The sequence below is a fragment of the Lissotriton vulgaris genome, chromosome 3_1 (genome assembly GCF_964263255.1).
Source record: "Lissotriton vulgaris chromosome 3_1, aLisVul1.2, whole genome shotgun sequence".
Classification (NCBI taxonomy): Eukaryota; Metazoa; Chordata; class Amphibia; order Caudata; family Salamandridae; genus Lissotriton; species Lissotriton vulgaris.
This window is the reverse complement of record NC_141689.1, coordinates 2,103,198,446-2,103,215,230: the sequence shown is the minus strand read 5'-3', so window position 1 is coordinate 2,103,215,230 and position 16,785 is coordinate 2,103,198,446. Positions and strand designations below refer to the sequence as shown.

Sequence of the window (16,785 nt, the reverse complement as noted above, 5' to 3'; positions counted from 1 at the left end):
TTGGGAAGAATTGTGCCCAACTGCACAAGAAGGAAGACTAGCACACCTCCACCTGATCATAGCAACTGCTGGAGTTGAAGACGCAGCCATACAAACGCTACGAGTGAGGACAGAATACTGCATTAGTAAGTAATGGCGAAGTGTTCCTTCCCCTTTTCTCAGAAATACGCTATCTTGGGACAGGACCATGCCATGACTATATAGACGAAGGGTGTGCAGAGTTGCACGCTTGCAGTAGTTGGAAACACCCCAGAGTATGGATAGATTTTTTTTATTTGTGCACGAATTTGATTATATGATGAAAATTCTGCACACCTCTTACAAAGTTCCTACTTTTCACCAAATGTTAACAACGTGTGGTGGTTCATTCAAATCCTTTTGCCAGAGTTGTTTATTTGTGTTATATACTCTGTGTGGGTATTTGAATTGGATTAGTTGGCAGAGGAGTAGTATTTGCAATTTTCTTTTGTGGATCATTAAAGCTTCTGTAATTCCCCATATCCCAGGGATCCCCTATCTATTCCACATTTGTTGGCTATTGTTTAGAGTTTGTAGTGTTAATGGCAAGTGTCCTAGTTTGATATCTAGTCCAGTAGTCTAATTACTAGTTTGTTTTTGAGCCCAATGCTGTCTATTACCAAATACATACCCTAATTCATGTGCTTACAGAATTGAGTTTTTATTTTAATAAATCAAGTACTCCTGATCTGCTCACGAAACTAATGTGAAAGCCAAGGCCACCACAAGAGCACATCTTCTCATACATGAATGTATGCAAATCAGGCAAATTGTTGGGATGTCTCTAATATATTCTGCACATTCCTAGTCAGAACCATTTGTCTGCGGGGCATCTATAGCTGTGTGTAATATGCAGCAAATTTGTTTTCTATTCCATAGTGCCCCTTGCAGTCTGAACTATCCAAATTTCTTTGAACCTCACTTGTTCATTCATTTTACAGAGCTAATGCTGGAATTGTCCTACTTTTCATCAATCACACGTGTATAGTCTGCGCCATTCAGAACAGTGTAGCCGGTGCCCTCCTTATGATACATAAATTCCCTTTTGTCCTTACTATTCATATAAAGTCTCTTCTCGTGTGTTGTCTATGTATTCCGTTTTGAAGGACGGGAGTAATAAGTCCTACTGAGCTGTGCAATTTTCTCTGTGCTATAATTTATGTTTCACAAAACAAATAATGTCGCTGCCCATAGGAGGCTTAAACACCTACATTAAGATGATTTCTTACTTTTATGACCCTGGGTTCAATTCAAAGTATTTTTTCATGTCAGATTTGATAGTGTTTGTTACCTTAGTGTGTAACAGGTGGTTTGCCCCCAATCTTGTACTTGTCCGTTTCCCACTCACTTGAAAAGGACTGGAGAGTGGCCAAAAATGGCCCTGTTGTAGGGTTCAGAGGTCAGTCGCTGTCTTGAACTCTGTAATTGGTCTAATTGCGTAATGCAACCATACGGATGAATAGTAGATGGATACGCGTGTGTCCTTATTTTAACTAATATATTTGTATCCAAGAGACCCCCTAATGCTATGGTCTGAACAAATCTTGGAGCCTGGTGCTCAATGATTCGTTTGGCATTTCTAATTCCCTTGAATTCAACTGTGAAGCCAACATGGCTTACCTGTTAAAAATCGACATTCAGTTCCCACCCAATGGGTTTCCTTTAGTAGTAGACGGTCTAATAACGGTCCCTTTACATACACCAAGGCAATTTCCCTTTTAATCTGTTTCTAATGCCATAAACATTCCATGTCATTAAGATAATTGAATTTCCTTCCTCCCTAATCATAATACTTCCACATAAATCAGGTTCAATTCCATTGCCCTCAATTTCGTTCTGACTTCCTTGAGCATTTTCTTTGCTTCTGTACAAATAATAGCTCAAAAAGTTGATTTTGTAGAACTAATGTTCCATCTTTCTCAAGTTTTAGAATATGGCATCTCGGTCCATGTATTTACAGCATCTCAAAATAAAAGATCTTGACGAAGCTCCAGGAAAGTGTCCTCTTCTTGATGCTGCCATAACTGAGCCTTCCACTCTCTGTGGGACCCTACCATTCTGATTACTTTCTTTATTGATGTGTTTTTGACTCTTTGGCCCACTCCTCCAATATCTTTGTGAGTGTATTGAAAACTTTTCAGCTAGATATTAATTTCTTCAAGTGTGCCTTCGAACTCCAAAACTCAACCCTCTGCTTCGGTCAACCTTTTCACATTTTGCAGAAATCTTGTTTCATGAGTGCTATGCCCACTTCTCTTTTCTTTATATTGCTCTCCAATGAAGTTCTAAAATTATTATTGCTTTCTGAATAACATTGTGGAAGGTATGTGGATGATTTTTGCTATGGTAGTCTCAAATTCTCAGTTTCCCGTCTTTTTTCACCTTCCTCTCGCCTCAGGTTTTGTATGTTAGGCTAAGGATGAGGCACCCTCTACACCTGTTATTTCATTCTTTAAGGATTTTTGCAGCCTATTAGTACTTTTTGGACTTTTATTTTCTTTATATCAAAAGTATTACCTAAAACGTTCAGCTCTGGTTATTCGCCACCAGAATTCCCTCCTACTTTTGATGTGTTCTGATTTCAATACTCTGAAGCCTATTGTACCTGTTGCATCAACCCACTATCATAGTACCACAGTATCATAGTGTGTGGCCAGAAAGTGGCAGCAAATAGTTTTGGGGGGAGTATAGAGAAGACAATGAAGGCTACTTTTTTCTTCTATCTCCTGTCTTGTCCACCTACTCTCAGCGTTATTGCCCTTTATTTTACTCAAATGCCTAATTAATCAGCACCCATAGACTGCCCCGAATCATATATGTTTTTCTACACATGTTCAGTTTTATGAGATTGCCTAGGACACCCTAGCACTGAGACAGTAGTATAGTTTTAGCAAGCTTCATTCAAGCAATCTGTACCCCAGGCTTCCCTGGTTCCTGTCTCAACAATAGCCAGCCCTCCTATTGTACTACATGGTATGCTGGTGGGCTCACGGTTATTGCCTCAGCCTGTGGGTGCAAGCAGAAATCCTTACACTAAGCTGGTCCCTGGCCCCCTTGGCATTCACTGGTCTTGTAATGCTTGTGCCCATCAGAGGAGCTTCTAGTTTGGCCTGATTCAAAGCCATGTAAATGTGTGTCCTAGACTGCCTGTCTTTACTTCTGGAATCAACTTCAGCATCCAGGTTAGTTTCCTTTTGCAAATGTTTATCTGTTTGTGCAAGGTACATTTTTGCATGCGAGGTCCAATATGTTAATGAATTTGGCATATGATATGTTTATGTGGGAATGTCTCAGGGTATAGGTTCTCCTTCTGTTTTCTTTCTTTCTGATATTTCTAGATGTTTTGAACTGCTTGTGTGTGTTGCAGTGTGTGTCTGTGTGTGTGTCTTTGAATGTGTGGTAGTAGAAGTAGTTTGGAGCATCTGCTTATGTAGACAACAGAGACAAGCAGAACAGAAAACTATCAGTACATAAATGACTTCAGCATTCAAAGTCACTAACCTGGGCACTTCAAAAGCTCAACTCCACTGTGCTTTGGGGTGTTGCTCTTTGGAGTACTAGACTTTTGAGGCATGTGATTGTTGTTATTGTTTGTACATCTGAGCCATATAAATACACGAAGAAAAAATAAACAGCTACAAATGTCATTGTTCGACTCTTTGTAATATTTATTATGAGCCCAATTCACTGGTGAAGTTAGATTTATAATAAATATATTTTGGAAAGATGACTTTGCCCTGCCTTTGCTCTGCCTTTTGCTTTCCCTTTTCTGCCAGTAGGCAATTAGTACTTCAGTAGGCGTGAATGATGTCTGAACTTGTTCTCAGGGCAGAGACACTAGGCCTTGGGTGTGGGGAGATGTTGGTGTGCCCTTGACAGGGTGGTCAATGGGCTGGTCTGGGCTTAAGGATTTGATGAACTTCAAAGAGGCCTACCCTGTCTCAAGCAGATGTAGCTAACAGCCAGGCATACACCTTTCTTTTGTCCAACCCGTCGGACCTCCTCCATCTGAGTGGGCCTCTTGTTGAATCACAGTGTCAAATCCTTCGGAAGAGTCAAGACCTACTTGACAGATGTTCTAGCCTTCTACATATCACAATTGTGTCACACTTGGAAAGAGGAATACAAGATGCCAAAACAATTTGTGTGTATTCATTGTCAAGTTACTGAAAGTTCATCTTTGTTCTATCAGATGTCTGTCTCTTGAGCTTTTTAGGGTTACAGGGACTGTCTAACACTGGATTTTAACGTTAGCTATGGGAAGAAGTTAAGATTACCATAGTAGGCTCCCCACATATACACACAGCTCTAAAGAGCCCAGGTTTAGTGTGGCTGAAGACCTCAGCCATGTTGGAAATTCTGAAAATGGTTAGGGTTGGCCCCAAAAACTTTTATCCCATTGGTTAGGGTGATCCCATGTGTCATTTACAGGACGTTAGCGCATGTCAGGCATAAATGTGGCATCTCCAGGCACCCACTCAAGAATACTCCTGGGCCTGGGGAAGGTTAGAAGAGGACTAATCCTGCAGTCTGAGACCTGAGAAGAGCCTAGATGGCTAGGCCTGCTCTCTTTTCTCTATCCAAGACAAACAATTAGACTCCATGGGTCATAAGGTTGACCTCCTGTTGCAGCTACAGAAACACAAGGTCCCAGGGAGCTTTAGAAGTGTACTCCTGTGATGGACTAGGTCTTAAAGCACTAATTCCAGAAGGCAAAATCTTTGATCAGTACCAACCTGGTTGGTGTATCTGACCCATCTTCCATCGTGATTAGCATCAAATTGTGCCTTGGTCCTGTTTTAGAGTGAAATTGACTATCATTGGCAAATTGTGCTTTGTGGCGCAGTTTCTACTTACAACTTTAAAAATGTATATCTCTAGTTCCCTGTATTGGATTTTTGTCATTTAGTTTACTCTATTTTTCTAATTTGTTTTGAGATCTTTATTGTTTTTAACTTTATTACTGTTTTAGTACTGCATAAATACTTGACACATTGCCTCTAAATCGAACCTTTCTGCTCCGTGACATAGCTACTATGTGGTTGAGCTCAGGTTAATTTAGTGACTTTAAGGGTTCACCCTGGCAAGGATTGTGATTATTACTTGAGGTGGGGTATGTCCACCTCAAGTAATAATTGTCCCTCTGAGGTGGGTGCCCCTGCTGTTCCAGCAACCTCTGCCAAGAGCCAGGGCCTCGTGGTAGACTATCAACTGCCCTTGATCCCCCCAGATCAAGGAACTCACAGCGAAGGGCTTTGGAATATTGAAATCCATTAGGAAGGTCGCTCCTCTTCTGTCACGCAAGGTAATTGTGTTCCGCGAGGACTATGCAAACTCCCTGTATTTGGGTCTTCCTGCAACGTCTTTTCACAAGCTACAAATCATTTACAATACAGCAACAAGGATAATCTATAAGCTGCAGAGATAAGCACATATCTCTTCTGCCTTAATGAAGCTTCAACAGTTCCCTGTTCAACATAGAGTTCTGTTTAATACAGCTTGTATTATTTAGATATCCACTCATGACCAAGCTCCAGCCTTTGTTGCAAACAGAATTAAGAGATATGTTCCTACTTGAGCTCTCAGATACTCTCTTGACAAACAGTTGAGGATCCCCGGTTCAAGCGACAGAGAATGGGGGCAGGAGCTCCTCTGTCCTGATCCCCATCTTATGGAACTCTGTCCCTTCCTCGGTCAGGCTGGAGCCTACTACCTTCCTTAGGTTCAGGAAGTTTTTAAAGGCCTGACTTTTTGGTTAGCCTGACCTCTCCCTCCTTTCCTTTCTGGTTGTCACAGTGCTGTGAAACCCTCGGGTGTATGTGCGCTCTATAAGTTCTCCTAAAATAACATCACTTTTCTTTCTTAAGAAACCTGTATATTTTGTTGCACTGGAATCATTTTTCTGTCAATTAAAATGATAAAATAGCAATACAATAATGATTTGCATCATTTGCCGGTCCTTGCCACATATTTTAATCACAGCGACACATAATTTAGTCTTTTTTTTTTTTTTTTTAAATTTTTATTGAGCAAACTTTAAATTTACAACAGTAGATAATATACAGGAACGCTTAGGAGACTGTAGATAATACATTAAATACAATTAGTAGTACTAATTATCTTTGTGTTTTATGTGACAGGTATAATGATATATAGTAAAGCTGAACATAAATACAGTAAATATTCAACATGCATTGTATCCTCATTATCTTCGTCCATACTTCTATATATATTAGATTCGACAATTATTCTTGCTGGATTCAGTTGGGTTTAAAATCAGGCCCTTTGCTGATTATACCATCTAGTTATAGGAGCCCAGATCAATTCCCCTTTAGCTCTGGATTTTTTCCCTCTAGTTTTGTATATTGCTGTTTCTAGCTTATATGTAGCAAGGAGTCTATTCATCCAGCCCTGGAATGTAGGTGCCTCTGTATCTTTCCATCGGGCTGCTAGCATAATTCTGTATATAGTTGTACATAGATACGTAGTATATATTTCTGAATTATTGAGTTCTAAAGAACTATCATAACCCAATACAACCAAGGTAGCTGATATTTGGATCTCCCGACCAAAAATTTCAGCCCAAAATTTACATATATTCTCTTTTAGCTGTTCGAGTTTCGGGCAGTCATAAAACATATGTACCAGATTTGCGGGACCAAGCGCGCATCTAGGACATTTGTCATGACTAGCCTTGCCCCATGAGAACAATTTAGCCGGTGTATAGTATAGATTACAAGCCGTTTTGTAAATTTGGGCTTTTAAGTTACTTGCAAGTATGATTTTAGAGGATAATTGTAGCACCATATCTATATCCACATTGGAATTATTTAATTTGTTAACCCAGCTCTCCTCTATTTTCTCTAAATCATCTGGATGGTTGTTTATAAGAATCCCGTAGATATCACTAATTCTTACAGTTATTTTTTGCATCAGATTTAATAGTGTTACCGTCTGTAAACTTAAGTTTGTGATATGTTGTCTTAGTGATGTGAAGATTTGGATAAATTTAAAATAATCTGTGGGATAGGTCTGATATTTAAGATTTAACTCCTCAAAAGTGATTCTACCATCTGGATTTAGGAAGTCGCCAATAGTAACGATGCCTAAATTTTCCCAACGTTTAGTAATATTATCATTAAGATATTGCGGGATTATTGAGCTATGCCATAAAGGTGTGTATTTGGTGTATTTAGGTATTGATAATATTCTAGTAACTTTAGTCCATATTTTAAATGCATCAGTAACAATTTTAAATTTTATCTTTTTATAATATGATGGCTCGATTTGTCTTAGCAGTAACCCCTGCGCTAAATCTCCTAATGCGAGTTCGCATTAGGAGATTTAGCGCAGGGGTTACTGCTAATTTAGTCTTTTTTAAATGCCACATACTAATAACTCAGAGAACCCATTTCTCTGCACAAGGTTTAGGCAATATTTCCTACACACCCGTCCAGTAGCCACGTAAGTGCCGCAAATATGTTAGAATGTAATCCGACTGGCCCGCCTCTTTACTGGAAGAAGTGGAGTGGCAGCTCCTCATACCACGTGTTTCTTATTACAGAATACTAGACCGCACATCCCGCCCTTTCCTGTTTCGTTCATGCGTTACTGAATAACAACATTGAAAAATCTCATTTTGCAAGAATTAGGTAACCAGTTCCACCTGTGTATTTTTTACAGCCACTACAAGTCCGTTGAGTCTATGTTGTTGAAAATATTAGTGTATATATTATCAAGTGTACATTGCAAGTGATCCAGCGCTCCTATTGAAAAACTGTCTCATAAACGCTACCCAACACCTCAATACTCACCATCAATCACAGAACACATATAAAGGCTCATATTTGCCAATGAGACAATTTCTGAGCAACTGAATCAGGTGGTCTGATTAATAAATGTACTCACTTATTATTTACATTTTTATATACAACTGCAGTTTATCTTTCTTTACCATGGTTTTAAACATTTATTATTTATTAAACAGATCACTAAGGCGATTGAATCAACTGATGGTAACTAGACCATGAATAAACAAGACCAGCTTGTCTTCTTCAAATCTAATTTTATTTACTTTATTAATCATAAGGAAAAAAGCATTTACGTTTTGAATCTTTATTTTATAAGCAAATAAGAAAGCATCATTTTGAATGAAATGAAATTAAAACTGACATTTTCAAAGCAAATTCAGAAACCTGCATTAATAGCAGAATAACAGTTTCCATTCCCTGAATCTATTTCCCTGACTAATTCTCACTCCACCTATAAAGGAGAAAAAATCATTTAAAGTCTGCTGTCGTCCTTACGTGCGCCAAAAGTCCATCAGCAAATCTCGACACTCAGGAATCGGAAAGTAAGAGTTTTTTCCTTGCTCATAGTGTCAGACTTTATACCTTTCTCACTAGCTAAACTATCTACATTTTACATCTTTTCGACAAATCCATGATTCTCATTGGCTGTCCAGTGTCAGTTCATGATTAAGATTGATTATGTCCCCACCGACTCTTGACCAAGTCCGAGCTACATATAAAGCCCATTGTCTTTTCATTTCCACGTCTTCAATTTCCTCAAAAATGATACTTTACTCGAGCCTCGAACGTTTACTTCCTAACCTTGGCAAACATCTCAATTCCTGTTCTTGAGCTATCTCTTCACAAGCACATTCAACGCGACCACAGAGTTGTTCTTTAATTCAAAATCGCAGTAAATAAAATCTTCACTGCTGCGCATGTGCAATTATTCCACTCTGGACAAGGTTTCGCGTCTGCAGCTCTGTCAGCCATGTTTTTCGAAACCAACTTTAGGCCTCACTTTGGAAACTATTATTAAACAAACACAAGACATCAATTAATTAAATAATTGAGACCCATTCTGTTACCCTCCCCCTTTACTAATTAATCCTGTTAATTATGTTACCTAGCAGAAGCACATAAAGGCAGCATTTATAATTACTTCTTCTTTTTGGAACCGCAGGAACTCCATGAGCTTTTATCACAATAAGACATAACATAAGCACATAAAATAAGCACATGCCATTAGATTAACTGCCGCATTTAATACTGACAAAGACAATAGACAAAGTTAGTTTATTATTTTTCTTTGCGTATGTACATAAAGCACATTAGTTTTTCCCACGTGTAATGATAGATGCATTCTTAAACTAAGTTGATTAATAATTTCACTACAAGCTTGTTAATTAAAATTAATGTTATAGGAAATCAATTTCACAAGTTAGAACAAAATTGTGTTCTTTACCTTGCTCCATCACAAGCAAACATTGCTAATCCAATGTACCGATGAACTACTATCTGTAATATGTTTACACATGCGCAGGTCAGTTACAGGACTGATACTGGAATTCATGAAGGACACGGACAGTAGTCGCTTGCATTACACTCAATTATTATTGTGCTAAATCTGCATTATTAGTTCATCTACTTCTGAGGGAGCGTGCCTTCTACCATGCTGCACCTGGAGTATCCAACCTCTGAAGACTCCTTGTACCATCCTTTCCTGTCCTTCACAGAGGAAACATTGTCCAGTGTCCAGACGATCCCGCTCGGTACTCGGTTATCTACATGACACCGTCTTTTGTGTAAATGTTGCGCAAGGAAATAAATAAGGAGCAGGAGCCAGTATCACCTCCGAGTATGTAGGAAAGGTAGCACATGGGGCATTTTAACAGCCATACCTCCAGCGCATGGCAGCGAGGTTCTAGGATACGTTTCTCATTATCGCTTGGGAGTTGCCTTATCTCATGTGTGGAAGGAAGCGAGCAGCTCTCCCACACTGGAGGCCATGCGAGGCAGCGGTTGTCCTTCTGTACACGAGGGTGGCCCGAAAGACACTTCCTCATTGGCATGTGTGGCTTTCAGTTATCATGACAGGTTTGTACACTTTGGATCTGGAAATGTTTCTTTGGGTGCAAAGGCCCCTGAAAGAGGGTACCCTGAGCCCTGACGTCAGCAGGCAGGATTTCCTCGGAGCCAGACCTGCTCTTATTGTACCTGCGCGCGACAGTGGCGGCCCAGGTCTACCTTGCTGAGGAGACAGGGCTTAGGGGGCTTATGGTGGAGGTAACCGATGCTGTGTACTTGCTGCATCTCAACGTGAAGGCAGTCAGTAGCCCAGAACACCAGATCACAGTAGGCACCCAGGCGTGGTTCCCAGACTGAATAGAACAGGGCTCCCTGTGCATTAGGATGACTCCTTCCAAGTGATGGCTGCTTTACTGCTGAGATTGTGATGCATCTGCCCCCCCTTCTGAAATCCTAGCCCCTGTCAGTTGTTGTGACAACCTCATGCAACTGGCAAATGGGATGGGAAGTGAAGCACACAATTCACATACAGGATTTCAATGGTCAATGATGTGTCTAGCCCTATGATTGTAGTTTCAAGTGACCCAGTGTTTAGAAAGCAGCATTGCAGAGTTGAACAAAAATATGCCCCCCTAAACACTTCCCAATAATTCAATTTAGTAAAATCAATCTGAGAGGCATAACAGTCAGCCTGGGACACAGATGAGAATGTGTATCCAGTATCTCGAAAAGCAATTCATGTGATGTCCTTGTGTTTCACTTTTTTAAGTGATTTAAAAAGGAAACATTTTTCAAAGGCTAATTTTAAAATATCAGAGTTTTTTTACCTTTATGATTAGTTAGACTCAATGTTGTGGAATCAATCCTTTAAAATTCTTATGTGGATGTTTGAACCGAAGGAAAACCTTTTATTCTTCTAAGGAATAAAAACTGTTTAGAAATGCCTGAAAAAATATTTGGACAAAGTTTCAAAATGAATGGAGACATTTTTTAGGCTGGTTTAATGATAAATGTAAGCAGCTCAGGGATTTTGTTGATATGAATTCAAAGTCTGGGAGAAATGCATAAATCAGTTTTATTTTCAATGGCATTTTGACACTGGACCCGACATGGGGCGGGAGAGGAAGTTGGGCTCATCCAGGCCTTTGAAATCTAATAGTAGTGTAATCCACATTACTGAGTGCATTTATGGGTGAATATCATATTTTCAAATACTTTATGCAGTTTTGTAATCTGTCTTTCTGTTTTTATTCTAGGTTATATATCCTGGTCTCTTTACCATGCCCTAACACCTATGATCTGGTACTATCCATTACAAACCCTTGGAATCAGTGGATATGAAGTTGTTGCTGTAGCTTACCTTTCTCCGGTGCTTTTAATATATGATCCTTTATGGAAATTAGTTAATAATTCATGGATGCTGGCTTTCCTAAGGCTTATTGCCATCGGTGAGTTTATTTACTAAATTTATATATGAAAATATAGCCTTAAATGAATACATTAGTGAAATCAATTCTGGTAATAACCGGTGACACTAGACTTACCTAAATCAGAGACTTTTTTGTGGCTCCTCACATCTTTAGCTCCTCTTGAACACTGGGAGTTGCTCTCATTAAGATGCTCACATTTGTGAAATGAGACAGAAAAAGAAAATCAGATGTTATCTGAATTGCTATAAATTATTGCTGTCTTGTCTGGATTCTATAACACATTGCTGCTTTAGAGAGGATAGCAACACTTCCTAGTTTACCCAGACATCAGAGCATTTCCTGTTTATTTTTGTTGTTTAGTTTAATTGCGGCATTTTAAAAAATGTTAAGCTCTTCCAATTTAAAATGTAAGTGGGAGATATTTCAATCATGACCCTTTTAGCAGTTTTTTAAATAGAACGTAAGAATATTTCCAAATGTGTATAACTATGACAGGCAGTTTTTAGGTCTCGCTATAGCCATTGCCTACGCGATGCTTTGCGAGAGTTAAGTAAGGGCTCTCAAAAATGCTCCCAAAGCAGGCAGATCGGGTACAGTGCATGTACGCCGGGGGCGCGTGCATCAATTGTCAGCCTGCAGATCACTTTCGCGGCCGCTTTGATGTTCTCAGTGAGCCGCGCAGCCACTGAGAACATCAAAGCGGCCGCGAAAGTGATCAATCACCATTTGCCATCGGAAGGATTCTTTCACACTAGACGGTGACCAGCCGCCACAACCTTTTGCGTCCCGAGAAATAATCCTTCTCTTTACTTTTGTGAAGAAACATGACCCCAAGCGGTTACTGCTATAAACGTGTATCTCTTGTTAATCAACGTCTCTCCCATTGCTGTGGTGAACCAGCTTCTCCTTTTACCGTGGCTGCTTCCGATTTCGCCACAATCTTTATATTTGAAATTGTCAATCTTCGCTCCTCCTCTCTCCCCTGCACTTTCCGTCTCAACTCCTGCTCTTCAGCCTCCAAAGCGGACATATTCTATACAAAACTAATCCCAGGGTTGCATCAAGAACCCGCCTCCCTCACCTCACCTTTTCTATCTTTCCCTTCTTCATACATTCCTCACTCTTTTGTCTAAGCTTTATTTTTCAACTGGTATCGTTCATTGTTTTTTATCACAACCGAGGGGCCTCCTGCCCATGAACACATCTCTTTCACACCCTGCTCTGCTCATTTATGTATGTAGCGCCAACTCGCCCTGAAGACGTTTAAGTGCTTTACCCGAGCACCGGTCACATTAAACAAGGGCTCATTCATTTTCAGTCACAGCGGAATTAAGTCACGTGCCAACAATCACTGGCTGCTGAGCCTATGCGGAGACTCAAATCTGACTCTCCAAAGTCTCCTGCTCTGGCTGCGACATCACACCCTCCCTCACAACACATTATACTGTCCTCACCTCCACATGCGCCGATCTGCATCCGCCCCTACCCGCCATGCTTTGTGTCCCTTTGACCCCACAGCGGCATGGCTCCTTCCCCTCCACTGTCCCTATGAGGATTTGCTTCATTCCCCACCACACTCTCCATCACCCTCCACAGGTGAAAACTTCCCTCCACGCATGCATCCTCCACTCTTCGCCATTAACATGCCTTCTGACACAATTACTATCACTGCGCTTGGCGCTCTGACGTTATTTCACATAAAGCGAAATGAGCCAATTGACTCATTTAACTTTAACTGCATCAGTGTTCTCAGGTCCTCGAACACAGATGTTAATTTCGATTGGGAAATTTGTCCGGAGGTCTGGCTTTTGCCACTTCCAGGGTGCAGGCTGTTTCCATTTCATGGGTCCAAAGTGTAGACATGCTGCCAAAATCAGTATCTAGCCCCTAGGAAGGTGGCACATGACTGAAAGAACTGACACGTAAGAGCGATGGCGCGTTTTGCTGTGAAGTTTAATCGGTGTGTGCAAAGACGTTTTAAGTCTAAGATGCACACAGCCGCGAAAAGACTCTGAAATATTGAAACTGTTGCATATCCAGCAACTAACAGGTACTTAAGTAGCCAGCTGACGCACTTTTTAATTGAACATTCAATGCTCTTTTTCAAACGCTGAGTTGTCTAAGCAAAACAATATTGTAATCGTTCAACAAAAATATAATTTTTTTCTTTAATTAATCTAATGGTAGCAGATTCAAGATGTGACTATATTTTTTTACGAATTGAGTACTTATTTGCACAATGTAGAATTGTGTAACGCAGAACAATTGTGTGAAATCGTATATCATACACCGGAAATTTAAACTCATTAAAACACTTCATGCAAAAGGTCAGTCTGATGAATAAATCATTTCACTAAGTAATGGATTGCAATTCGATAACAGAAGGAACAGCAGCGGAGAGTAGGATAAACAAACTCTCTCTACACCCCTCTCTCTCTCTACACCCCTCTCTCTCTACACCCCTCTCTCTCTACACCCCTCTCTCTACACCCCTCTCTCTCTACACCCCTCTCTCTCTACACCCCCCTCTCTCTACACCCCCCTCTCTCTCTCTCTACACCCCCCTCTCTCTCTACACCCCTATCTCTCTACAAGCCCTCTCTCTACGCCCCTCTCTCTACACCCCTCTCTCTCTACACCCCTCTCTCTACACCCCTCTCTATCTACACCCCTCTCTCTACATCCCTCTCTCTCTACTCCCCCTCTCTACACCTCTCTCTCTCTACACCCCTCTCTCTCTACACCCCCCTCTCTCTACACCCCTCTCTCTCTCTCTCTCTCTGTACACACCCCTCTCTTTTTACACCCCCTCTCTCTCTACACCTCTCTCTCTCTCTCTCTCTCTACACACCCCTCTCTCTCTACACCCCTCTCTCTCTACACCCCTCTCTCTACACCCCTCTCTCTCTACACACCCCTCTCCCTCTACACCCCTCTCTCTACACCCCTCTCTCTCTACACCCCTCTCTCTCTACACCCCTCACTCTACACCCCTCTCTCTCTAAACTCCTCTCTCTCTCTCTACGTCCCTCTCTCTCTACACCCCTCTCTCTCTCCCCCTCTCTCTCTCCACCCCTCTCTCTCTCTCTACACCTCTCTCTCTCTACACACCCCTCTCTCTCTACTCCCCTCTCTCTCTACACCTCTCTCTCTCTCTCTACACACCCCTCTCTCTCTCTACACCCCTCTCTCTCTACACCCCTCTCTCTCTACACCTCTCTCTCTCTCTCTCTCTCCACACCTCTCTCTCTCTACACACCCCTCTCTCTCTACACCCCTCTCTCCCTACACCTGTCTCTCTCTCTCTCTCTCTCTACACACCCCTCTCTCTCTACACCCCTCTCTCTCTCTACACACACCCCTCTCTCTAAACACCCCCTCTCTCTACACCCCTCTCTCTCTCTACACCTCTCTCTCTCTCTAGACACCTCTCTCTCTCTACGCGCCTCTCTCTCTCTCTACACACCTCTCTACCTCTAAGTGGCAGCTGGAGCCTGATAGCACTGCTTGTCCTTTTAAAAATAAAAACAAGCATTGGCATAGCCAATAGGTCTCGTTTTTTAGGTCTTGCCTAAGCCATCGTGTTAGCAATGCTTTGGCGAGATATTAAGTAAGGGGCTTTCAAAAGTGCTCCCAAAGTCTGCAGACAGATCGAGTACAGTGCATGTGCACCGGGCGCGCGCACCATTTGTCAGCCTGCAGCCTTTGGGGGCACTTTTGCGGGCGCTTTGATGTTCTCAGTGAGCCGCGTGGCCACTGAGAACATCAAAGCGTCCGCAAAAGTGCTCACCATTTGCCATCCCCTCCCTTATCCCACTTCCTGCTTGTTGTTTTTTTGTCCGCAGCTCCCAGGTTGTCCTCCTCCAATGTCCCCACCCGCTCTCCAACAGCATCTACATCGTGCAGCAGCTCACGCAGGTCTGAGGAGAGCTGCGAGCGAAGCTCCTGAATGTTTTTGGCAGATAACAGCTCTATCATGAAGTACTTGGTCGCCGGGAGCTCATTATCCTCAGATTGCAGGGATGTATCATCTGACTGAGAGGCAGCCTGACCCTTCGCCTTTTGAAGCATGTCTTTTAGAGTTTTGTCCCTCCGGTTCATGGCGGAGGACATCGTGCCTCCGGCAAGGACCCGTGCACAGCAGCGCGCAGACCGGGCAAATGAGCAGTAAGCCCCCCGGAGTTGCAGCTAGAGCCCCCGCACTACAGGGCACGAGCACCAGCCCAGACAGTAGCTCCTCGTGGCCCAGCGCCATGCGGTCCTCGTGACTGTCCAGGAGAAGGAGGGCCACAACGCAGGCAGGCCCCCAATCAGTCGATCAGAAGCTCTGCCGATTCCCAGTGCAGTGAAGTCGGCTCATCAACTAGGGAAGGGCGCAACCGGGAGTCCAGCCAGAAGGCACGGCAGAATGCAAGGGAGGGGGGGGGGCTCCACACACCCGCAGCGGAGCCTCCCAAACCAGTGCCACCTCCCACTGCTGGGCTACGCTTAACTGCTGTCCACGAAGTACGGACCGAGCAGGCGGCCGAGGCTCACCACACGAGGCCCCCCACCACTCTCCAACAGCGGCCAAACTCAAAGTCCCACACAGGGTAGCGTCCCCTTTCCAGTTTCCTCCCGCAGCTCTCCTTCCACACGGGGCTCAAGCCCTGACGTGGAGGCACCGCCTGCCGATCTACGGGCCGAAGGTAGGCCTCACTCTCCTCGCAAGGCACTCAGACCCCAACAATGGAGCCGTGCTCACGTAGCGCTGCTCCCACTAGGAGAGGGCCGCTCGCCCCCGCCACCGACCTGCAGGCCTCGCTGTCACAATCTCTCAGGCCGGACGCTCACACTCGGGGCAGGCCCTCTCTCACACGATTAAGGGGGGCACACAGGGCGTCACAGGTACCAGTGCAGCACTAGGGTCTCGGAGTAGGGAGCGAGGCCCCGCTCATTCAAGGCTCACACACCCTCCCACCGTCTGCCGAGCCGCGGACCAAGTTCACGGCCCCACACCAGCCGTTCCTCCTCTCCTCACCTCGTGTTCCACGGGACCCCACTTCTCGGCTCCCAGTGCAGCCTCTCAGGAGTTCTCAGACGGTCACCAGAGAAGTTAGACAGCCACCACTCCTCAACTGGTGCAGCCGGACTGCACTGCGCGATATTGTGGCTCTTCCCGGTCTCCACTCTCCACTCCTGCCTCCACTCTCCACTCCCGTGCCTGCCACTCAGCCCAGCAGTCCGCAGCTCATTTCTCGCCGACAGCCGCCCCACCAAGCAGCTGAGACACAGCAGGGCAGAAGGCGGCCCCCGCCACCCTGCTCAGCCAGGTCTGCCGGGCCTCCGTGGAATCTGGGCCGGGCCGTACAATAAAGGCAAAGAACCTCTCCGGGGCGCAGAAATAGGGACCCCTCCAGGGCCAGCAATACCAGACCCCCGGGGCCCGCGCAGATGGGCATTAGAAGGGGCGATAAACAACGCTTTGTTCAGGCGATGCCGGAGGGACAGGAAAGCACATCCTACTTCACCGCCATCTT

General features: G+C 43.5%; 1 protein-coding gene across 1 annotated transcript in view; it reads left to right on the top strand.

Moving 5' to 3' along the window:
• The window catches only part of CWH43 (cell wall biogenesis 43 C-terminal homolog), a 433,217-nt gene that overhangs the window by 79,010 nt on the left and 337,422 nt on the right, over positions 1 to 16,785 (top strand). The window contains exon 2 of the mRNA XM_086962659.1: positions 11,093 to 11,284. Coding sequence (XP_086818785.1) covers positions 11,093 to 11,284 — 192 coding nt within the window. The remainder of the gene's footprint in view (positions 1 to 11,092; positions 11,285 to 16,785) is intronic.